The sequence below is a fragment of the Rhinolophus hipposideros genome (genome assembly GCF_964194185.1).
Source record: "Rhinolophus hipposideros genome assembly, chromosome: 4".
Taxonomy (NCBI): domain Eukaryota; kingdom Metazoa; phylum Chordata; class Mammalia; order Chiroptera; family Rhinolophidae; genus Rhinolophus; species Rhinolophus hipposideros.
The window spans coordinates 48,543,269-48,567,157 of record NC_138050.1 but is presented as its reverse complement, the minus strand read 5'-3'; the positions used below and the strand labels follow the sequence as shown (position 1 = coordinate 48,567,157).

The following is a 23,889-nucleotide window of genomic DNA, read 5'->3' as shown; positions in this document are numbered from 1 at the left end:
AAAAAAATCAATTCCTGAAGAATTCCAAATGTTTGAAATGTTTAGCCTTCCATGATAAATTAAAGAGCATTACATGAAAAATTGATGTCCTTAATTGATGATCTTGCTTAACAATTCACTCTGAAAGCTTTAACTCATGAAGATCACAGAAGGAAGTTCGATGCGTGCCCTCAGTGCCTGCTGGGACCTGGGCACAGATTAAACCCAGCTGGGGTCTTGTTGCAAAATCACAGCTGATACATGATTGCTGCAGCTGGGAAAACCCAGATATGAACCTGTAAGCATTTCTCAGGAATAGCCATTTGGGGCGATAAGCTTATGACAAAGTATGATGCAATTATTTGAAGAAAATGTGTCGTCATGCTTCCAGTGTTGAGTTTTTAACAATAAGCAAAATACCACAAACTGAAAAAGTTCACATCACACTAATCCACATCACTTCCCTTTCTACTTGGTTTTGCAATTCAATTTCCCCTTTATTTTAAAATGACATACTAATATTTAAACCAGTCTTCCTTTGAAGAGGTGACCAGCAAATGAGACAATTTACTCTGTGGTTTTAGTAGACACCCTGAACTCCTCCATGTGGCCTGGCATGCACAGGACAGGCGCTGGGAACAAGAAGATGTGAGCCCGGCCACTTGAAGTGTGGTCCCTGGGTCAGCAGCGACTGCATAGCCTGGGATCTCTGCAGAATGCTGGGACCCAACCCAGAACTCCTGAATCAGAATCTGCATCTGAACAAGATCTCCAGGCAATTGGTGTGCACAGTAAGGCTTAGAAAGCACAACAGCGTGATAGCCCTCATCCCTCTCCTGGCCGCTCAGCACCACGATGGAGGCAATGCATGTGCACTTGTGACTAGGAGGAAGGAAACGTAGGCTCCAGTCTTAAGACTTGTCACTGAATATCTGCTTTGTTTCCCACTTATTACATACTACCAGCCCTGCCTACTACTAGGACTGCTGTGAGGACCAAACGGGGTCCTTGCTGACAAAGCTGGAAGTGATCTGGGCCCAGCATGCCTCAGACCTTATTCTGTACCATTTTCCAAGTTGCTCATTGCATTCTAGTCACACTGACAGCAGGCAGAGTTCGTTTCTACTTCAGGGCCTTTACACAGTTTGCTTTTTCTGCCTTGGATGCTCTTCCTTTTGATCTCTGTCTATCTGGCTCCTTCTTGGTTATTCAGATCCCAGCCTAACACAGTGAGATTCACTGAACTCAGTGAGAACCTCTCAGACTACCCAATGTAGTCACTCCCCAGTGAGTCAACCTGTTCAAATTCTCTATCAGGCACTTATCACCATGTGTGCAGGCACACTTATTATGTTATTCTGGGTTGGAGTCTCAGTGCCTTGAACTGTGCCTGTCACACTGAATGCTCAATACATATTTGTTAGATGAATGGCTAAAGAAGGTAAAAGTACTCTTGAGAAAGATATGGCACTATATGAAATATAAAATGCATAAAACCTTCCTTGCTTTCACCTAGTGATTTCTCTTGGAAATGACAGCAATATTACATCAATTACTCTACAGCCTATGGCATGTAAGTGAAAATGTCCTGCCTTTTTATTAAGCAAGAAAAGACTGGAATCCAGGCTGCTTGTTATCATGTTTGAAAGAAAGATGGTTCATTCACTGTTCACATCCCTCCTTTGGGTACCGGTAATAGTCTCTATTCACACATTAGTTTAATTTCATCCATTTCCCTTGAGAAAGCGAAGTGCTTAAAAAAAAAGTTGCTACTGAGGTCACAATATAGGATATCAATGTTGCTGTGCTAAGAGCTCTGGCCAAGGATGGCCAGATGGCCTGGAGGCTGGCTTGGGCAAGCGCTGAGATTCTGGGAAGGCTGCAGGTCAGCAGCAGGGAGAACATAACTGCATTAGACTACAAGCCAACAACTGTCCCGAGGTTTCTTCTGCCACAAAACGGAACCTTAATAATGGTTATTGGTTTAGTTGTGACTCCCAGTTAAGCATGAGAGGAGTTGGTTTTAAGTCCTCTTCAGAACTTCCAAGATATTAGTTTACACAAGTTAGTGACACGGCATAGAAGAAGACTGCAGTTGTTTTCCTTAACCTATTTAAACTCTTCCTACTAGGATGGTTAAATGAACTCTCCTGCCAGTATCAGGTCAGGGCTAACGACTGTCTCCTAATCACAGGCAGTGATATCTCTGTATGAACTACCTTCGCCTCACTTTCCTTAGTTCAAAAAATACCACAAAGGGGAGGCGCGCAAAGCGAAAATCTCCATGTAACTGCCCAGTGTGCAGAATCAACAGAGTAAGGGCCCCATCTGCTGGTTCTGGCTAAAACAGCGGGAAGTTAGGGTATGCAGCCAGTTAGGAATCTGCCCAGAGCACCTTCTCAGGTCCCAAATGATCCACAGCACTGCTGAGAAAAGTCTCGTCTTTAGGCACAAAGTGATATGAGGGCTATCTAAATATTTTCTCTCAGGTTCCATGTCTTCATTCTTGTTTATTCACTTTTGGTTTTAAATTAGCTGTACTGCTCCAGAAGCAACCAAAGGTGCAATGGTTTTATATCGGATCAAGTGCTGCGAGCCTTCCTCCAAGTCAATCACATAATCCCTGAAAAAGGAGGAAAAAAAATGTATCTGCAGAGCTTAGCTGGTGCTCTATCAGGAGGAATTATTTCCCACTGCCAAAGACACAGACGTCACTCACCTCTGCTCGTCTGTTTCTGGCTCTACCAGTATGTTTTCTTGTCGTTCTTTTACTCTCAGAAACACGTATGAATCTAGATCCGGCTTGGGAACTGCCAGAAAACAGTAATGTCATCAGAAAAACGCTCAGCTACCAACATCGATATGGGAAAAGTTGCTGTCGTTAATTATGTTGAGCACTAAAGGATCCCTGACGTAACAGCATTTTAGGGGTAAGGTGGTTTGAGGAGAGACCTGGCTCCTCCTTGAAACAGCATACTTCCCACCCACGGTTTCACACAGCAACCACTCATTCGACAAATGATGAGTCGTTCAGACATGCAGAGAACTCTGCTACATATTGTAGAGGATTCCCGGAATTTGGGCTAACTAAGACTCAGATTTCACTAGGGCAGGCTGCTCCTTCCCCCCTCCCCGACCTGCCCCACCAGCTTCCAATTCCAGGAGCCCGGATGTCGTCTTTGTCGGGGATCCAGGACAAGTAATATGTGAGTGTTTTTTTTGTTGTTGTTTTCGTTTTTTAAGGAGGGTGCAACTCACAGTGGCCCATGTGGGGATCGAAACAGCAACCTTGGTGTTATTAGCATTATATGTGAGTGTTTTAGGAGGTGTCCACGAGTGTCAAGTAGAAGCTCTGAGACAATGTCCTAGATCCAGTTCCAGGAATTCAAATGCATGCTGTGGCTGCTTTAATCAACTGGGTACAACAGCACTGGACATGATTAAGGACATGGTGCTTGCTCTACTCCAATTCTTCTAAGGTGCAGACAAAACTGGCTGAACTGGACATGGATTGGACCTTCTGTTTCCCTCAGGCAGGTTTGCCAAAATGACCAATTCAGGGTTCCACAAATCTGGTACGGGTTTGGCTTTGACTTGCTCCTGGTGTTGTAGGCTGCACACTGTGCTCTCCCCCGACTCTTACACCCCAATTCATATATTGGCACCCTAACTCCTGGTACTTTAGAATGTATTGGAGGTAGGGTATTTAAAAAAATAATTAAATTAAAATGAGGCTGTTAGGACGAGGCCTACTCTGAAAGGTGTCCTTATAAGTGGAAGAGACAGAGGTACTTGTGCACAGAGGGGCAACCATGTGAAAAGGCAGCAAGAGAGTGGCCATGTGCAAGCCAAGGAGGGAGGCCTTGGAGGAAACCAACCCTGCAGCACCTTGATCATGGCGTCCAGATCTGTGAGAAAATAAATGCCTGCTATGTGAGCCACCCAGTCTGTGGTACTTTGTTATGGCAGCCTGAGCTGATTAAGACACCTGGTGAACCATGTCTCCGCCATCCTGTTCTAGCTCTTCCACCTGCCACAGGGGTCACAATGTGGCCCCCAGCTAAGGCTGGGGGGCAGATGAACTCTCAGTGCTCAGTTGTACTTGAACTTGTGGCTTCAGCACATTAAGTTTACCTTGGGAACAAAGTGGATTCCAGTCCCTGGAGCACTGTTGGATTTGGTCTAGCAATTTTACCTGACAAGGTCCTGCTTGGATATGGCAAGCTGTGACAAAGTCGAGGGGTATGGACTGTAACCTATTTGCTTGGGGTCCCTATTTAGTTGATCCAAGGTTAGGAGTTACCACCAGAAGTCCCTCCCCTCAGCTCAGCAGAATATTAAGGGGACTCTGTGAAGAGGGTCAGAGGTGGAGGCACTGGCCGTGATGTTCTTCCCCCACACTCTCAGTCCTGTTCCCCTTTTCCATGAGAGAAACTCCTCACAACAAAAAGATCAGGAGCCCTTACTACAGGTAACAAGGAATCATTAAAGGTTTCCGTAGCCTCCCATATAAATCCTCCTTGGTGGCTAGATAGTCTCCTGCACAGTCTGAAATCTGTGAGGAAAAGATTGCTCCCTACCTGAGAGCAGAGACTAGAGAGAAGAGTCTGGCACGGTGCAGATGTCCAGGACGTAACTGCTGAAGGAACAAATGACTGAACACCTGAATAAATTTACATTTATAAGAATGTAAACCTAACCTGAAGAACAAATAGCTACTCTTACACCTACTTTTAATGATTTTTTGTTTTTAACTCAGAGCCCTTCCGCTCTCTCTCTCTTTTTTTCTTGCTTATCTACACACTTATTTTTCCATTTTTGAGAGAAAAAGAGTACAGACAAATACCTGAAGATTCTTGGGATGTAAACTATGGCCCCTCAGGATATATGAAAAAAGAATGTTTTGCTTACCTGACCTCAAGAGGTCCACTTTTTGTAAATTAGGAGGCATGTGTTTTAAGGCAACATTCTTTAGGTAGGTCTCTGTGTTAGTCATATACCTGAAATACATAAATTCAAATCACTATGAGAACATGACCAGTACTAGGAGCCCCCAGGATTCTCAGACACAACAATGGCTCTGAGATCGGCTTCATGGATACAACCACCAAACCTCATGCTGATGAGCCAGGGAAAGAAAGGCAGTTCCCACACTTACTGCTCACTTACTCTTTGGCAAAGGCAAACTCTTCCGGAGAAAGGCTAGAAGGGTCCCCCTCATGGCGTGTTTTCTCCTTCTCAAGGACATGAGGAAAAAACTTCTCTATCTGGGAGGATAAATAAAAAATCATCATGAAAACATCTGTCAAGATTCCAGGGTTAAACATACTAGTTTTCAGAAATAGGTTGAGATTAATATAGAAATTGACTCCAAATATGGCAAGTCTTTGTGATCAAGACTGTTTTTAATAACAACCTACTCTGTGGACTTCAAGAAGGCAGGTTTCAAAGAATTCAGGGTCCTAAAAAGGATGTTTAAAACGGATGAGAGGCTTTCGTAAAAGGTAATCTGAAAATACAACTGTAAATGACATTTAAGAGGAAGAGAAGGGGATATTATTTAACGTATCTATGTAATTGTACAGGGTGTTCTTCTATGAGATGAAACATACAAAAGCCAGAAAGAGGCATACAGAATACAGAAGAAGATAGAATAGTGCACTTAATTATTAAGAACATAACCAGCAAGGACAAAGGCCACAATGAGGTGAGGCTTGGAAAAAATGCTAAGAACTACCAGGGAAAAAAAGTTAAAAGCTACAAAAAGATAAAACGGTGTGTGATTAGAAACCTGGAAGGGATTGGTCTGTTGTTTGAAGTCAACGGTCATGGTTATCTCTGTCGGGAAAGCTCCTTGTAAGCAGGGAAATGACACCAGTAAGGAGGAATTGAAAGCCAAGACAAAAGAACACTTACCTCCTTAAAGGAGTTTACGCCTTTTGGCTTGGCCTAATTATGTTCCAGCACAAATTGACATTTGTATAAAGTTTAAGTGTATGAAGCACTTTCTCCTGTGTTATGTAAATTGCTACTACTACAGTATCACTTAGTGTTCTAAAAATATATGTAGTTCCATAATCTCAGAAGAATTAGTTCAAAAGAGGTGTGAAAAATTAGAGATAGGCAAATTTCCCAATTTTCAAAAATACAGAAGGTAAGGAATCTTCAAATGCTGATTAGTATCCTTAACATTGATATGTGGTATTAGAATAGATAATTTAAAAGATGGTTTGTGAACTCAAATTAAAGTAAATGGTTAACATGACAAGGATTTACGCTAACAACAACAAAAAGTAACTGAGGGTGGGTGGAGAGGCATATCGTGTGTCTCAATTTTTTTCAAAACATTGATAACATCTTTATGACACCTTCATGGACATAAACGTGGGGCTGGGTGATAATATAGATTGGGAGACTCATAAAACAGTTGAATAAAGAATAATGATTCAATGGATAGACGTCAATCTGTAGGGAAGTCTCTGGTGGAATAGTCTATCATTGGCCCAGTCCTTTTTAACGAGTCAGCTAAGACTTTTGATGACACACTCATCAAACTTGCTGATGACATAAAGTCTTAAGAGACAGCTAATTATTAGGTGACAAGATCAGGCACCAGAGACCAGAAAAATGGCTCAATTTAATAGGATGAAGTTTAAGAGGGGTAAGTATCAAGCCCTACACTTGGGGGTCAAAAATCCAGCCATACAAATACAGGATGGTGACAGGATGAGGTAATAGCTTAAAAACTTCAGATAAGGTTAGAATTAACAGTGAGGGCAGAATGAGTTAGTGTGATGGGTCTGTCAATACACTAAGGTGATGCTAGGTGGCATTACTACCATTTTAATATCCAGAATAAGGGAAGCGATCATCCTATTTTTCACAAACATGACCAAACCACAACTGGAATATTGTATTCAGTTGAGGTAGTATAATTAAAGAAGGATACTGACAAACTAGAACCTTTGTAGGGAAGCGACCAGGAGAGTACATAGAAATAAATGGTTGAAATGTTTAGCTGAGAGGACTTCAATGAGACTTATGAGCTGTCTTCAGATATCTGAACTACTCTCACAAAGAAGAATGTATTTGTTTTGTAATAACTAAGGGACAAGTGGAATCAAATGAGGAGAAACTTCAATGAAGCAAGAACTTTATAAGGCTAAAACAGATATCGTACAAAATAAGAAGGTCTTACAATTTCACTTTATAAGTTAGATGGCCACAGAGCTACAGTTGAATGTCAACTTAGCACTGCCATGCTGTAACTCCAGGGGGCACCATTCACAAAGCAAATAGACTGAAAATGTGTTCCCAGAAGTGTGCAACATATGTTCCATCTATGCTTCTCCAGAACAATCTCTTGCCCTCCTGGTATTGGGCCTCAGCAGCATCTTGGGGCCATGGACCTCCCAGGACCCAGCCCAACGTCTCCCCAAGACGCTCACACTATACCACAGCCTGCACTGCTTAATGCCCACAGGTTATCTCCATGTCAAACCTTCATGAGCCGACACCGCAAGTAGCTGCTAAGGACATAGCGGATCCGCTCCATCTCCATTCGATGGATGCTGACCTTCAGATCCCCCTTCTTTGCTCGCTTGAGATTTTCTTCCTATTAAACGGGAAAATGAAGTTTATAAAAAATATGATTTTCAAATGCTAAGAACCTTCTTTGTTTAACCTACACAGTGCCCACAAAGACCATTATCATTGGCAACACCGAGGACTGAAACACTACATTTAGGTCAAAGGAGAACAAAATACTCATCGCGTAAGAGTTCTCATTTTCTTTTAATTTCATAAGTACACAAATCTATGACTACAGTCTCATTATATAAAGTCCAAACAATACTCACTTACAGGCATACCTCAGATACGTTGCGGGTTTTGTTCCAGACCACCGCAACAAAGCAAGTAGTAATCTTTTTGCTGGTGGAGGGTCTTGCTTTCAATTTGTGAAAAAACACAACATCTGTGAAGCACAATAAAACGAGGTATGCCTGTACTTTTATAAAATGACCATTTGAATAGAATCTGAATATGACTGGTAGAAGGGCCTAGAAGAACCCCAGCCTAATTATGAAGGAGGTAATACAGCAGACAGAAGAAATGTCTACGGGGTCTAAAAAGTAGTATTGAAACACCAGTTGAGAAACTGTAAAATACCAATGTTTTTTAAAGCTACTCTGAGGCTGATAATGACTTAAACCTAGGCTCATTTAAGACAAGGGCCACAAACTCAAATGTCTACGGGGACTAGGCAGGTAAGACATGAGAAAGGCGTGCAGTCAGGGACTGTGGGGAACTGGAGCACAGTGAAAAGGGGTGACATTTACCCTGCTCTAGTTAACTGTTCTCATGTACAAATGTGGGGCTGGGGATGATAGGTTTTTGGACTTTTCATGGGAAGCTGATATCCATATGTTCACAAGAACTCTCATGCTTTGTAAATGTAGATAACTAATTCAATATTAAAAAATAAACAAACAAACCAACAAACAAACGAAAACGTAGTCTGGGCCCAACAAAACAGATTTGGTCTCAGGTCTCTTACTACACTGACAAACCATTTTAATGTTCTCTTCCTTTGTAATCCCGGGATAAGCAACTCTTACCATGTGATCTAGTTGTTCCATGACACATTCTATAATTTCAGGCTTGCTTTCCAGCAGGTCAGGGGCAAACTTTTCATTCATCCAGGCCTAAAAAACAATGGCCCCCCCCGCACCAAATTTATGTATCAATCACTCACAACGAAGCAAAATAACCTTGTAAGTCTGCACACATCCCATGAAAATCATAGCCATCTCAGACAAAGAAAACTGTTTGCCTACCAGTTGGAAATACTGCAAATGTGTTGAAGACTAGCTGTGTTTAATAATGGCTTTCCTATTTCTTAAATGTTATCAGTTATGATACCTGTTGCTGAGAGTAACACCGCTGGTATTCAAACAGTACCTTTCACATTTCTACTTCTTTACGAGCTATTTCCCACCAGGGGGCACCAGCACCTTTCAAGTTTGAGAGATGAAGGACCACTTTACATAAGTCTGTACATCTGTTCATTCCTGAAGCTCAGAGCACTTTACAAATACTTTTCCATTCATCATCATAATATCTGAGAGGAAACGGATATAGTTATCCTCATTTTATTGATGAGAAAACACAGATGAAGTTACTTACTAACTGCTCTAGAATATAAAGGATCACAATACGAGTGGATATTCATCTGTTAAACAGTTTTGGAACCAGAGGTTAAATTCCTAATAAATGACACAGGCCCAGATGCTTGGTACATTTCAGAAATTATCAAAGTTTAGAAAACTGAAATATCCACAGGTGACTAAGGAATACTATACTTATCTTTCAGTAACAGGAAATTTAGTTTTAGCATAGCTCAGAACTACATGCCAATCAGGCTCAAGTGATTCCTTTTGACATCCTTGAGTCTCTGCTTCTCCAATTATCACCATCAAGACATTATTAAATACTGCATTAATTTTTTCAGGTGTTCAAGCTTCTGTACTAGTGTTGCAGAAATTAACGAGGAGAACTTGTGGTTTCAAGTAGCATAATGAGTGAGAAAAGATTAAATTGTCATAGAGAACTTATAAAGCAGTTTTCTTTTTAACTGACATTATTAAATATTAATAGGAACAAAAATATTTACGAAATACATATTAACATGAAGAATAGTGATATAAATACCTGTGAACATATAACGTCATTAACAAATATTAGTATTTTAAAAGTCCCTGTGTGTCTCTGCCTCCTCAGATATAATCATTAGCCTGAATTTAGTGTTAATTTTCTGTACAGTTTCACTACATTTGTTTGTATCTCTATAATTGCTTCCGAACCTTTTCATGACAGGGCATTCAAAGAAAATGACAGCATTTATATGGTACATGGAAATAAAATGGAGTAGATTTGGGGGGAATTTCTCATTTACATTATGTAATTATGATACAATATAAAACACTAGGGAAAACTTATACTAATATAAAACTTTCAAATAAAATCTTTTTAAAATAGATTTTGTGTTTAAATCTATGGTGTTTTTAAAATAATCATGTTCTATGTTTGAAATGGCTACCTCTGGTCCCTGATCAAAATTGTTTGTTTTTTTTTTAATTTTTTGGGGTGACAATGGTTAATAAAATTACATAGGTTTCAAGTGTACAATTCTGTAATACATCATTGATATATCACATTGCTAATCAAAAATTTTAATGACAATCTGTTTATCATATTGCAGGCTAAACTGTGTCCCCCTCCACCCCTCAATTCATATATTGAAGTTCTAATTCCTGGTACTTCAGGATGTGACTGTATTTGGAGAAAGGGTCTTCAAAGAGGTGATATTCGTAAAGTTAAAATGAGATTAGGTGGGCCCTAAGCTCATACGACTGGTGCCATTATAAGAGGAAGAAATTTGAACACAGACACACAGAAAGAAGACCATGTGAAGACACAGTGAGAATACGGTCATCTACAAACCCAGGAAAGAGGCCTCAGAAGAAACCAAACTATGTTGGCACCTTCATTTCAGACTTTTAACCTCCAGAGTTGAAAAAATAAATTTCTGTTCTTTAAGCCACCCAGTCTTTGATATGCAGCCTTAACAAACTAATAACAACCATTAAAATGAGGAACTTTGCACTGTAGGCAGTAACTTCTAAATTATTTTTTATAGGCATTCAAGAATATCCTATATGTGCTTCTAGAGCTGCGTTTATCAGGGGCCCTTGTCAGGTTGCTCATCAGGCAGTCCCATGCAGCTCGAGTCTGTGCCCAGCTGCAGCAGCTGTCCAGGTGACAGACCAACTCCTTGGCTGCATTCAGGACACCGCAAGAGAGCATCAGGCACGAGATGTAACTCATGCTTACCCACTGCCACGCTGAGGCTGGCTGTGCTGTCAGATCCTACTATCTTCAGGCTGCCTTCCAAGGAGCCCCTGACCACACCCACAAGAGGCAATGAGCCTGGGGGCTCTGGCTGCCCCAGAGAGTGGACGGTAAACATCACCGAAGCGTTTGCAGCGCACTAGTTTGTGCCATATCACCCAAGCTGGCAAGCTCTGCCTTAACAATAGTTTTGCAAGTGTTTGAGCTTTACATAAATGGTTTCTTTAGAAACTTACATTTTTTTTTGGTTCTGCGTTATATTCCTGAGTTATCCATGCTGTTGCAGGAACTATCTTTCACTCATTTTATTGCTGTTCCCCACCCCATGTGTATATGCCATAATTTTTTATCCATTCTATTGTTGAAGGATATCTGACTATTTGCAGTTTTTAACTATTGCAAACAATGTTATGAACATTCTGTGCATGTCTCCTGGAGTACACGTGAACTTGTATGTGGGTATGTACTGGGTAGTAGAATCACTGGGCCACAAGATATGTATGCCTTGAACTTGACTAGAGAATAACAAATTATTTTCTAAAGTGACTGTACCAATTACATGCCCCCTACAGTATACAAGTAAGCAAACTGCTGTACATCTCTACATCCTTGCCAATACTTTATATTGTTCATCTTTTTCATTTCTGCCAATGTGATGGGTGGGTATGAAGTGATACCTCATTGGGATTTAAATTTTCAGTTTCCTGATTAGTAAAAAAGTTGGATATTATTTTGATATGATTATTGGTCATCCTGGTTTCCACTTCTGGGAGATTCCTATTAAGACTTCATCTTTCTCCTGGTCAATTTATAAAGTTTATGTATTATGTATACTAATCTTTTGCCAGTTATATATTTTGCAAATATTTCCCCCTAGTTCTGTGGCATGTCTTTTTATTCTCCGGAAGATGTAAAAACAGAGTTCTTAATTTTAATGTAGTTGAATATATCAGTTTTGTCCTTCATGCTTTTTGATTTTCATTTAATAAACCCTCTCCTAATAAAGCAGGGGCTCTTAAACTAGGGTCCCCAGACTAGGTAGGCAGATTTCAGGGTGTCTGTGAAACTCCTGAAATTAGAGGTAAAATTCTATATGGGTCGTGTATTATTTTGGGAAGAAGGGCCAGAATTTTCACCAGATTTTCAAAAGGTCTGTGATATAAAAACAAATTATAAGAATCACTGCCCTATAGTAAGGATGATCATATAAGATATAATTTTAAAATTATGTTCCTTTGAGTTTGTTAGTCTTGATGGCGTGTATGTTAGAAAAGAATGAAGAACACTAAAGTAACAAACATGAGAGAGTTCTGGAAAGGGGCAGTTAAAGGGAGACAACAAGGGGCCGGCCCAGTGGCTCAGGTGGTTGGAGCGCCGTGCTCCTAACGCCGAAGTTGCCAGTTTGATTCCCACATGGGCTAGTGAGCTGTGCCCTCTACAGCTAAGATTGTGAACAATGGCTCTCCCTGGAGCTGGGCTGCTGTGGGCAGGGCTGCTGCGTGCTGCCCTGTGCTGCCTGGAGTGGCCAGTGGCCAGTGTGAGCAGCCGTGGGCTGCTGTGGGCCATGAGCAGCCGACAGACGACCAGCGACCGACAGCCTCAGCTGGGGGAGTGCAAGGCTCATAATACCAGCATGTGTCAGGGAGCTGTGTCCTACACAACTAGACTGAGAAACAACAGCTTGAACTGGAGTGTGTGGGGGGGGGAGGCGGAAAAAAGGGGGGATAAAAAGGGGAGACAACAAGAATAAGGCAGTATGTGTAGTGGATTAAGAGCATGAGTTTTAGAATCAAAGAAACCTGGTTCATATCCCAGCTCTGCTGCCATTGTGTGATCTTGGGCATGTTACTTTGTATCTTTAAGCTTCAGTTTCCTCATCTGTAAAATGTAGATAACAATAATACTTGCCTCACTGGGTTGTTGCAAGAATTATTACTCTTCACAGCTAACATTCAGTGAGTGCTTGTCATGTGTCAGACAATATGCTAAGCACTATATGTGTGTGTGTGTGTGTGTGTGTGTGTGTGTGTGTGTGTATATACACATATAAAATCTCATTTAATCCTCACAACTCTATGAGGTAGCCACTATTATTAACTTCATTTTATAATCAAGGAAGTGCTTGAGACAAGCTATATAACTTGCCTAAGGTTGCATAAAAGACTAGTGGCATGGAGGGGTTTAAATACAGAGTCTGAACTAACTACCAGAGCTTCACAGTTAATTGTAAATAACAGTTATTAGCACACAGGAAATACTCAAACCATAGCTCTTATGACTAAAGAGACAGCCTAGAAATGATTTTAGATAAGCAATGGAAATATAGAGAATAGTTGACAAAAGAAAGTACCTGGGAGGAAAAGGAAGAGTAAGACCAGTTTCATCCCAAAAAAGGTGTTTCAGCTCTTTCTTGCTACCCAAGCATTCTATAAGTAAACAGCAGGTGTTTCAAGGGACTAAGGCATAAAATTTACAAGTCTCCACTACAACACCTCTGTAGTCCCTGAAACTACCAAGTAGCAAATCTTTGCTCTGTGAACTGTTCTACTAAATGTATCCAAAGCTGTCCCTTACTGGCTCCACTCGAGAATTTTGTGTTTGACATGAGTTCTCTAACAAAGACTGTTCCCCCTACTTCCTATTTCTGGGCAGATGGTAAGACCCAGTCCCTCTTCTCTTGAAATAAGCCTTGAATCCCATTTCATTATTTCTTGATTCCTGACATTTGCACAGTTGGACTAAATAAAAAGGCTAAGATTGGCACAAGGGGATTCTATTTGGGACTCTTACCTGCTCCAGCTTTTCAATGAGCTCTGCAGGAGTTAGGACCACTTCCTCACTGCCCGCATCAGAGTCCTGTGCTGTGAGATCCAGTTCCTCCGTCATCTTCTCTGAAACCGGGAACCTATCAAGAATAAAAGAACCCATACCTTTCTATATGTTTTCCATTTATTTGCAAGAATAGGCAACTACATACTACAACAGGTTGTAGAGGCGCTTTGGCAGTGGCTAGAGAATTCATAGGCTTTGCTATTTTCAATTCTTTGCCTCCTTCAAACCTTAGGTTATCAGTTCTCACCTCTTGTGCTTCCAGGAACAAGTCAAATTGAGCAACTGTCACACCACGCAATAATTATTCGTCTTTCTGGTAGAGATCCTCTCCTCAGGGTCCCTGTTCATTTCAGTTTAAATATGAATTACTCATCTGCTCTGTGCCTGGCACTTGTAAGTACTGGGGACATACCATGTTTCCTGAAAATAAGACCTAGCTGGACCATCAGCTCTACTGAGTCTTTTGCAGCAAATGTTAATATAAGACCTGGTCTTATTTTAATATAAGACTCAGTATAATATAAAATATAATGTAATATAATACAATATAATATGTAATATAACACAATACCGGGTCTTACATTAATTTTTGCTCCAAAAGACACATTAGAACTGATGGTTCGGCTGAGTCTTATTTTCCGGGAAACACGGTAATTACCTGTGTAGTCCCTTGCGCTTAGCACAGTGCTTAACTCATAGCAGGCACCTAAAATTGTTGGGAGAACCAATCAGTGTTGCAAGGCCCAGCAACATCAGACTAGACAGCGATCCCAAAGCCTGAAGAAGAAGAAGGGTGGTAGGGACGAGAAGTCGTCCCCGGAGCCTCAGGGAAACAGAATATTCCTCTCCCTCCTCTCCTCTCTCGGTGCCACGAGTCTGGGTCTCCACCTCCTCTAACAACAGACACACACACACACACAACGCGCACGCGCACACACATACACACTATCCAAGGTCCCACTCGGATGCTCACCTGGGCACCTAGGGGGCAGAGAGGCACCCCCAAGTAGCAGATGAGGACGGGAAGCTCGTGGGGGGAGCAGCACCGCTCTCCCAAGGAGAACCTGGGGGCCAACAACTTTCTCTAGGCGTTTCCCGGACGTAACCCACCCTTCACTTCTCAGCTCCCGCGCTCCTCTTAGAAACGTTCACCTAGCTACAACGTCACCGCGCACGGGCGGCACTGACCAATCCCGACCCGGTGTCCTGGTGGCCCCGCCCTAGGGGCGGGGACTCGCCGCACTGCCGGGTGTTTTCCCTCCCTCAGGGACGCGGCGGGAGGCTGGTCCGAGGTAGCTCCGCCCATGTCGGCTCGCCGCGCTCGTGTGCGGTCCCGACTAACACGACTGAGCGACGGTCGGGAGGGGGCGCCGCGCTACCGCGGCTGAGGAGATGAGGCGGTGTCTGTCTTCCGGCCGTCGGGGAGCAGAATCCCCCCAGTATGCCCTGTCCCGTAGGGGGGGCCAACAGAGAAATGGCCTCTGTTTTAAGATCAGGTCACTTAGTCCGCTGGGTCATCTTCACCCACCGCTCTTGGGCCCTTCTGGTTCCTTCATCTTTGCCGGCGCTTCAGTTATGCTCCTACTTCCACGTCTACAAATCTTCCGGCTAGTGGTGCTTAAAGTGTTAGCCCCAGATGGCCAGCACCAAGGTTGTCTTGGAACTCGGGAGAAATGCGCATTCTCAGGCCGCAGCCGGGCCCGCTGCTGAACCGGAAGCGCCGGGAGGCGGTTAAACACGCTCCACGTGGGTCTGAAACGCGAGGCTGGAGAACCACCGCTTTAGGCAATGCCGCCGTCTCAGCTACTCGAGCCTAGGTTATTTTGACATTTACTCTGCATGCCGTCTCTACTTGTAATGTAGGGCAGAAGTATACACCGTATTTACCTTTTTCTGTGTGTGACGTCAGGTTTTCTTCTCTTCGTGGCTGATGCTTTTCTCCCTGGCGGTGTTCTGTAGACAGTGTCGCCTCTGAGTCTCCTCGAAACGTGTTTTCCCTATCAGTCCGAAGACGCTTTTCTTTGCGGTGTTTCTCTGCCAGGTCGGTTGACTAGAAAAAAAAGTTTGGCTAATTGGCAGGTTGATAGCACCGGCCTGATTGCAGTCATGGTGTAAAAATGATTGCGATAGACTATAACTGAAGGAGAGGGCATATTTGCAAAGGGCTATGGAAGCTGGGGGACAGCAAAGATGGACTCCAAAAAGAAGAAATATTTGAGCTGCGCCTTGCAGGATGAGTTTTATTAATGACACATAGATGGTCTTTTAAGATCTATTTCAACTCTGTATTTCAGTAGTTTGGAAATCCAACGGTGTTTAGTTGTGGCGGATTGTATTTTCCAAAGATAGCTACTCTTATAAAGATCTCACCCCGGTACTCTTCTTACAATACGGTGTTGACACTCCTACATGGAGAGGTGGGGTCTCTGTTTTTGCCTCTTTAATCTGGGAAGATCTTGGTAACTGCCTCTGCCAAGAGCATGTGGCAGAGGTGATGCTGTGTGACTTTTGGAGCTAAGTCATGAAAGGGGGTGCAGCTTCAGCCTGGCTCTCTTCCTTGAGCTACACCCCTTGGGAGCAGCGAGCTGATATGTAAGGAGTCGGGTTAGCCTGCCATGCTGAAGGGTCCATGTGGAAAGGTCACACAGAGACAGAAAGTGATGTCCAAGGAGCCCCAGCAGCCCCAGCTGTTCTGACTTTCAGATGTCCGAGTTGAATGCGCCTTCAGATGATTCTAGCTCTCAGACTTTCAGCAATCGCAGCTAACATGGAGGGAGCTGTCCCTGCAGAACTCTGCCCAGATTGCAGATTTGTAAAATATTGTTGTTTTAAGCCCCTAAGTTTTGGGATGGTTTGTTATGCAGCATTAGATGACTGGAACATTAGTACTTGAGCACAGTCCCGTTCTTCTGTAATTCTCATTACTATCTAGCTTTTCAACGGTCTTTATTAAGATTCTTTAAGTGTTGTAGATTTGAATCCTCCACACAAGTACCAGTTACTTAGTTTACTTACTCAAACTTCCTTTCTTTGGTGCTGTCTTCTCCAATCTCCCACTGCAACTTTCTTGGGGAGGTGGAGTCTAGCTTCTGCTTCCTTATTTAATAGAAGTGCTACCTTACACAAGTCACTTCTCTGGGCTTCAGTTGTACTGCCTATTAAGTGAGAACATTACGTACCTTCCTGCGGGTAGAACATTGCGGGTGGTGGTCTCCTTTCACTTCTTAAGGTCATTGATTCCAACTAACATTCATCAGACAAAACCACTTGAGAGTAAAATGAGTTTGCAGAGAAAGATTTCTGCTAGGTAAGGAAGGAGAATTTAAGGCAATGTCCAAAAAGAATATTACATAGAGCTACCTGGGGGAGGCAGCTCAAACTTTTGGTGAAACTGTTGGTCAAGTGGCACTGTAAAGTTCAGGAAGGCGGGAGAAAAGACAGATCATAAGTTACATTATGTAGAATGAAGAGAAAAATCCAGAAGACCTGGTTGTTGTGCACTCACTGTTAAGAAGTTTCAGGGAATAATTACATGGCCATATAAATGACCATTTATTAAAATAATCACATAGAAAAGAAAAGAGGTTATGATAGCAGGAAGATGAAGTTTGATGGTGATAAATAAAACTGTAGGACAGAATTTGTAGGCAAGTTATGATGATTAAACAAGCAAAATGAACATGCTAACATGAATTCAAACAAGTAAAACATGAAGCTACAAACATAGCAAAAAGAAAAGGCTTCTGCCCAAAGTTGAAGAGGATACATAAAATAGGACCCTATGCAATTGAAGAAGGTGAAAAGTCAATGTAATTTCCAGATAATGTTCAATGAAGAAATTTATTTCCATTAAAGATGCAGCAAATAGAAACAGCCAAAATATTTGTGGATAGCTATGGAAATATACATGAATAAGAATGAACCTAATCTTTTTCAATCACCAAGGATAAAAGATAAAGTATACATATCCATATGATATTGTGAGTCTTTTTACAGAAAGATACTTTTGAAATACAAGATAATATCATCATTATTGTTTTCATATCATCACTGCCCTTGCTCATTTGGTCAACAGCTGTTTCTCACTGTTTCCTTTCTTTGAATTTCATCACATTTTTGGTCTCACTATCCTAAGAACCAAAGAATTAAGTTTTGGGGAGTGTAGTACTTAGGCAAAGTTTAACCCCCAGTTGTTCTGAATGAATGAAAATTTGGACTAAAGATAGGAAAATAAGAGGGCAACTTGGATTTTTAAGGAAGGCAGAAAAGTACTCTATGACTATTTTCTTTGGCCTCACAAGAAAAGCTATTGTCTGGTGAAATTGCGAGTATTTTTCTGGCCAGTGGTAAAACTCTACACTGCTCATATGCTTGAGATGCTGGGAAACTCAAGAGGTCAGGGCCAGGTTTGGGTCTCTCTGACAAATGCAGTATCTGGGCAATTCCTGATATTCCTAATTCCTTTTTTCCTTTCAGACTTTAGCTGCTCATCCCTTACTCAAAGCCCATCTTTATTTCAAGCACATTAAATTAACCCATAAATGTCCCCCATAAAGATACAAACTACAAATCTAAGGTTTGAGATCATAGTTTCAAGAGTTTTTACAGGTAAAGGTGAATTATGTAGCTTTGTAATATTGTTTAACTAAAAAACGTGTGTCCAAATCTTTAATACCATGTTCTCTATTTTCTCTACCTGCTCCTTTATAGGAACATAGTGTGACTCTCCTTCCCAAGTTTGGTCTTAATGTGTTCCTAGTTTCTGACACAGACACATAAACCCTACCTCCACCTCCGTATTTTGTCTTCTCACGGTTAATAGGAGGATGCTTTCTTCTCATGACTACAGTATCCGCCTTGAGAATAACAAAAAAGAGTCAGTTTGCTATGGAGGAGTCCTCATATCTTCTGAAAAGAAAGCTGACCCAGACACCCGACTTCAAACTCTGCTCTAACAAAAGCTTCCCGAGTCTGGACAAAGACTTGTAAATGCCATCTCCCCTCTTTGACTCAACTTTGTCAATAGGGAAGCAGAGGCACTGATACCTGCCAAAGGCTGCTGCCTCCTCGAGCAAAGAGTAAGATGATATTCTCTCATTCCAGTGTTATTATTTTACACTCTTGAGATTTTCCTTGGCAGAGAGTAAACAGCACCTGTAAGCTAGTACCTCATTGTCCTCAGGCTTAGACAGCTGCACTGAAGAAGGCTGTTGGAGGATGGAGTAAATTCCCTTCAGAGAAGTAGGGAGGACTTCGGGCGATGGTGTGATTTTAATCACTCTCTGATAACAGTGCTGCTGATTTTCTTGTAGTTTCGAGCTTCCTCCCTTACACTGTCTACTCCAGTCGTGTCAAACTACTTTAGGACACAAGGTGTTTTGTCTCCTTTCTTTGCACATGCTGTTCCCTCTTCCTAGGCTTCTCTCTTTCCATTGAACCACCTGATAAATTCCTATTCATCCTTCAAGACTCAGCCAAGGTAACTCTTCCTCTGTGAAACCATCCCTAACATACTACCCCTTATTTAGGTCACCAGTATACCTTATACTATTCTGATATAATGTTTATCATGCTATATTGCAGTTTTAACATGTCTGTTTCTTCCATTAGATTATGAATTCCCTAAAGGTATCCTCCAAATTGATCACAGTGCCTATCATTCATGCACACATTTATTTCTTCATTCAACAAATATTTCTTGTGCATCTAGTGACATTTGAGTGTCTACTACCAGGTCCTGTGTAGGTGCCAAAAATAAAGTAGTTGATGGGAAATACAGACCCTGTGGAGGGAAATAGATAATAAATAAATAACAATTCTTTGTCAGGTGGTGATAAAATAAAATTGGGTAACAGAGTGTTGGGGTTTGGGACATTTAAATGGTTGGGATAAGCACCGTCTTCGTCCATTCGGGCTGCTATAACAAAATGCCAGCAATTAGGTGATTTATAAACAACAGAAATTTATTTCTCCCAGTTCTGGAGGCTGGATGTGCAAGATCATGGCGCTGACAGAGTCAGGGTCTGGTGAGGGCTCATTTCCTGGGTGGCTGTCTTTCCACTGTAACCTCACACGGTGGAAGGGGCAAGAGAGTTTTCTGGGTCAAGTTTATAAGGGCACTAATCTCATTCAGGGGGGTTCTGTCTTCATGACTTAATCATCTCCCAAAGGCCCCACCTCCTAATACCATCAACTAGGGGGTTAGGATTTCGATACTACATGAATTGGAGGATACAAAGATTCAGCCTATAGCAGCCTGCCTGAGGAGGTGATATGTGACGTAGTTTTCTGGAATAATAAATATTAGTCCCAAGAAAGGTGGATGTGAAACACTGAGGAGATACAAAAACTGTACTGTCGTTTGCTCACGGCAGAATAAGCAATGAGCATGAATTCTCCTTTTTTTTTTAAAAAAAATTAATCTTCTGAGAAACTATGGCAATACAGCATTTAACAGGTTAAGTAAAATGATTTTCTTAATGATTTTCTGGGTAAGAGTCAAGTAAAGAGAAATGTGACCTTTCCGTCAAGAAATTCATGTGCCTTTATTTCCTGAGCATCTGATGAAAAGCTCATGTGTCTAAGTGCTGGGCAGGTCTTCATGTTTATTAGGGTCCATGTAATTTACTCTGGGGAACTGTCTTTAGGTTTAAATGAAAACCAGGCCAAACTCGGTATTTCTAAATCCTTACAGGTTAGAGCAAGCTCTTTTTTGTTTTTAAATATATAGCCATAGGGAAAGGTTTGACTATACTCAGAGGAAAAGGATAAAGTGTAGCCTTACTCAAAAGTGTATCAAAATTCCACTCATTGTTTTTCATTTTAATCCTTACCTTTCTTTGTGTTAATGGATCATAGACATGTTTTGGGCACCATTTTGAGAATGTCATATAACTAATGAAATGGGTCATTCCACTTCAGACTAAAGCTTATTACGATAATTTTTCTGTGTAGGGACAACTCTTAGAATACAATCAAGATTCATTTATACCTAGGCAATGGTTTCCTTGAGCTGACAGATACAGTAAGATTTATTTTTAACATTTCTTAAATTCCAAGCTTTCTAATTAGAGGTAGAGATGGAATTGCATTGTAATTGTTACCATTTTAATTTCTACATGGAGCATCTATAAATTACACATCTGTTGAGGTGTCCATACTTGGAGTAATACCGTATTTTGCCAGGTATAATGTGTACTTCTTTGCCCAAATTTGTGAGGGAAAAATAAGGATGCACATTTTATATGGGAAGTACTAATTATGCATCTATATACATGTTTTTAATTCTTTTATTTATGCTTATGAGTTAAAAGCTTAACTCTGGAAATCAATAACGATATCTGTCTGCAAAATAATACCCTGGAATACAACAATCGGTTTTGTTGAACTTACGACAGACTTGCAACGACAAAGAGTTCTTGGCCTTCTATGATACGTAAATGTTGTAAATTTGTTACCGGTACATAAAATTTCTGATACCTTGCATCTGCTCTTGTGTTTTGTAATTCGTTACATAAAATTTCTTGTATCATAATATGTTTAAAAATAAATGCTAAAATTCCTTTATAATACAAAAACCAAGTACCTAAATGTAAACAAATAAAAATTTGAATTAAAAAATTAAAACAAAAGATTTTTCCCTGAAAATTTGGGCCAAAAACGTGGGTGCACATTATACACGGCAAAATATGGTGATGAGGCATGGGTTAACATAAAAATGTGAAATTTAAAATTTTTTGACATCTTAAGAACTTCTGGCATTATGTCTAGTTTTCTAAATCTGAACACTTCTTACAGCTTTCCCACTGGTGAAACTAAACATCTTATTTGAAGTAAATATTCACCCTCTACCAGAACTCTAAAGAATGGGATGGTTAATTATGTTCCATGTTACATAACATTATTTGGGTATTTTACTATAAAATTAACTAGAACAGATAATCCCAAAGTGACAGGAACTATTAGATTTATTTGTTTATGTTATGTTCAATTCAGTTACGAAAATATTTTCAGCGGAAAATAGTGAAATCTGGTTATGAAATCATGTTAATTGGTATTTTTTGAGCCAAGAACCCAAAACTTTGGGTCATTTGGTCTATCATAGCTGATCTTGCTGTGAGCAGCTGCTATTCTTTGAGTTGCTAATTCGTTAGAATCAGTAAGATTTGGATGTGACGCATGGAGCTCTGTGAAGGCTGAAATTACTTTGGACATTCCCCCCGTTTGTGGGGAAGTGAGATCATAAGTTCCCAGTTATCCTCTTTGTTTCATCTTAGACATGTTTACTTTAAGTGAGAAATTCAGCTTGACCCTGAACTTTACCCTTGGCTATATGCTGCTTCTAGGCTGGAAGTTGATTCACTTATTTAGAGGTCTACTCACATACCTGAATACAGGAACCTATTTGTTCACATTTTTCATGTGTGTGTGTGTGTGTGTGTGTGTGTGTGTGTGTAATGAGAACAAGCAGAGCTCAGAGGCTAGTGCCTCTTGACAATCAATGAGACCAACAAGACAAATAGGCCTGAATGCTTAGAGGAAATTGAAAAGAGACCTGAGTGGAATCCCAGGTGGTGGTGGGTATTGTGTCCAGATTACCAAAGCTTGTCATGATATGCATAATATTTAGATATGGTCATTCATATTGACAAAAACATGTGGTTGTTTTTATAATAAAAAATTTCGGGGCATTTCAAAAAGTATAGAAAATAATAAGCCATTTATTCAATCTACGCTGTATGCTCCTTTTTCTGACCCCATTTCTCTTCCCCACTCTCTAGAGGTAACCACAATTTGGTTTTTATTGTTCCCAGGCATATTTACATATTTTACTACATATGTGTATGTCCAAAAATCATAAGATGGTAATAATATATGAATTGTGTGTATATACGTGTATTTATATCAATTAGGATAACTCATAGAACGTAATCATAAGGCATCTTCATTTTTGTCTACAACTTTTTTTGTCCATTAACATTTATTTATTTATTGGGTATAGTTCTTCCTGTCTCAGGATGAAAACTGAGGAAGGTCCATGATTACTCTTGTCACTCTTTGGTTGGAAAAAAAAAGTCCCATGAGCTCTTTAAGTTAGAAAACACAGTCCCAATTGAGTAATTAAAACATGCAGTTTTGTTATAATAATAATAAAAAAAAAAACCTCTCTGGAGAATGGTGCCATATTGGTTGTCAATACGGTTGCTGTTGGGAATTCTGGGTACTTAACAAGATGATTTTTTCTATACTGAAGGAGTCCCTCCATATCATTAGATATTAAGTAAAGATATCTTTCTGCAATAAAAATGCCCAAAACATGCTGTTAGGCCTTTCCTTTTCTAGATGTTTAACTGAAGCATTCCTCATTTTAAAATTAGACAATAACATCTACATTAATGTTGCTTTTTAAGCACATAATCCTTCGAACATCTAAATTAGGAACTGGACTAAATAAAACATTTGCACATTGTATGAGATGCACAAAGGATGAGCAGAAGTCATGTGCACCGATCCTTTAACTGGGAAAAGGTCATATGACATCTGTTTCTGAGTACTTGTATATCACAGAATCTGAGCTTCTACAGTTATGTTGTTTGGCATTTGGTTGTTCCCAGAAGACTAATTGCCAAAACATTTTGAATACAAATTATTATGTTCATTTCCTGGCAATAAACTTGTCTGTGAAAATATGAGGTAAGAGAATATATACATGAACAGGGACATTAAGATCAAGAACAGATCTGGCAGCCAATGGACTGATTTTTAGCGCCAGCTCTCTCATCATTTTGTTTTTCTAGAAAAAACTTTATTATAAGTGAAACAAAATTTTTCAAAGACAAGGTAATTTATTAATCTGAAGAGTAAAGATTTCACTACCAAGGTAGAAAGTGACAGCACAAAGTTAAATGAGTTCTGACAAGGTCAATACTTACATTGCTGACACTGTTTTTAAAAAATCAGAAAATTCTGTTGGCATAAAGTTGTTTTAACTTGACAATGACCCTTAACAAAAAAATCTTTGGTTGTGTCTGATTTATAAAATTATTTCTTTATACAAAGAACTTTAGGCATACAGTTTTTTAAAGTAGGTATGAAGTTCCTATAGGGCTGCCTGGTTTTAGGCAGAATTTCACAGAACTTCACCTCTTGCCCACTTGAGGTATATGG

General features: G+C 40.6%; 1 protein-coding gene across 1 annotated transcript; it reads right to left on the bottom strand.

Moving 5' to 3' along the window:
• Nucleotides 1-459: 459 nt before the first annotated feature.
• GINS4 (GINS complex subunit 4) lies at nucleotides 460-14,888 on the bottom strand. The gene is made up of 8 exons (XM_081046272.1): nucleotides 14,696-14,888; nucleotides 13,681-13,795; nucleotides 8,598-8,684; nucleotides 7,481-7,594; nucleotides 5,149-5,246; nucleotides 4,891-4,979; nucleotides 2,699-2,789; nucleotides 460-2,602 (listed from the first exon to the last, which is right to left on the bottom strand). Exons 2-8 carry the CDS (start codon nucleotides 13,774-13,776, stop codon nucleotides 2,506-2,508), a joined length of 672 nt encoding a protein of 223 aa, XP_080902398.1. The 5' UTR covers nucleotides 13,777-13,795; nucleotides 14,696-14,888; the 3' UTR covers nucleotides 460-2,505.
• Between the last annotated feature and the right edge of the window lie 9,001 nt (nucleotides 14,889-23,889).

Excerpts from the sequence above, each read along its gene's own strand:
- GINS4 (XM_081046272.1), bottom strand. The coding sequence starts at position 13,776 with ATGACGGAGGAACTGGATCTCACAGCACAGGACTCTGATGCGGGCAGT. Across the intron at positions 8,685-13,680 it reads TCATTGAAAAGCTGGAGCAG|GCCTGGATGAATGAAAAGTT; the intron begins GTAAGAGTCCCA and ends ATTGTTTTTTAG. Across the intron at positions 4,980-5,148 it reads GAGTTTGCCTTTGCCAAAGA|GTATATGACTAACACAGAGA; the intron begins GTAAGTGAGCAG and ends TATGTATTTCAG.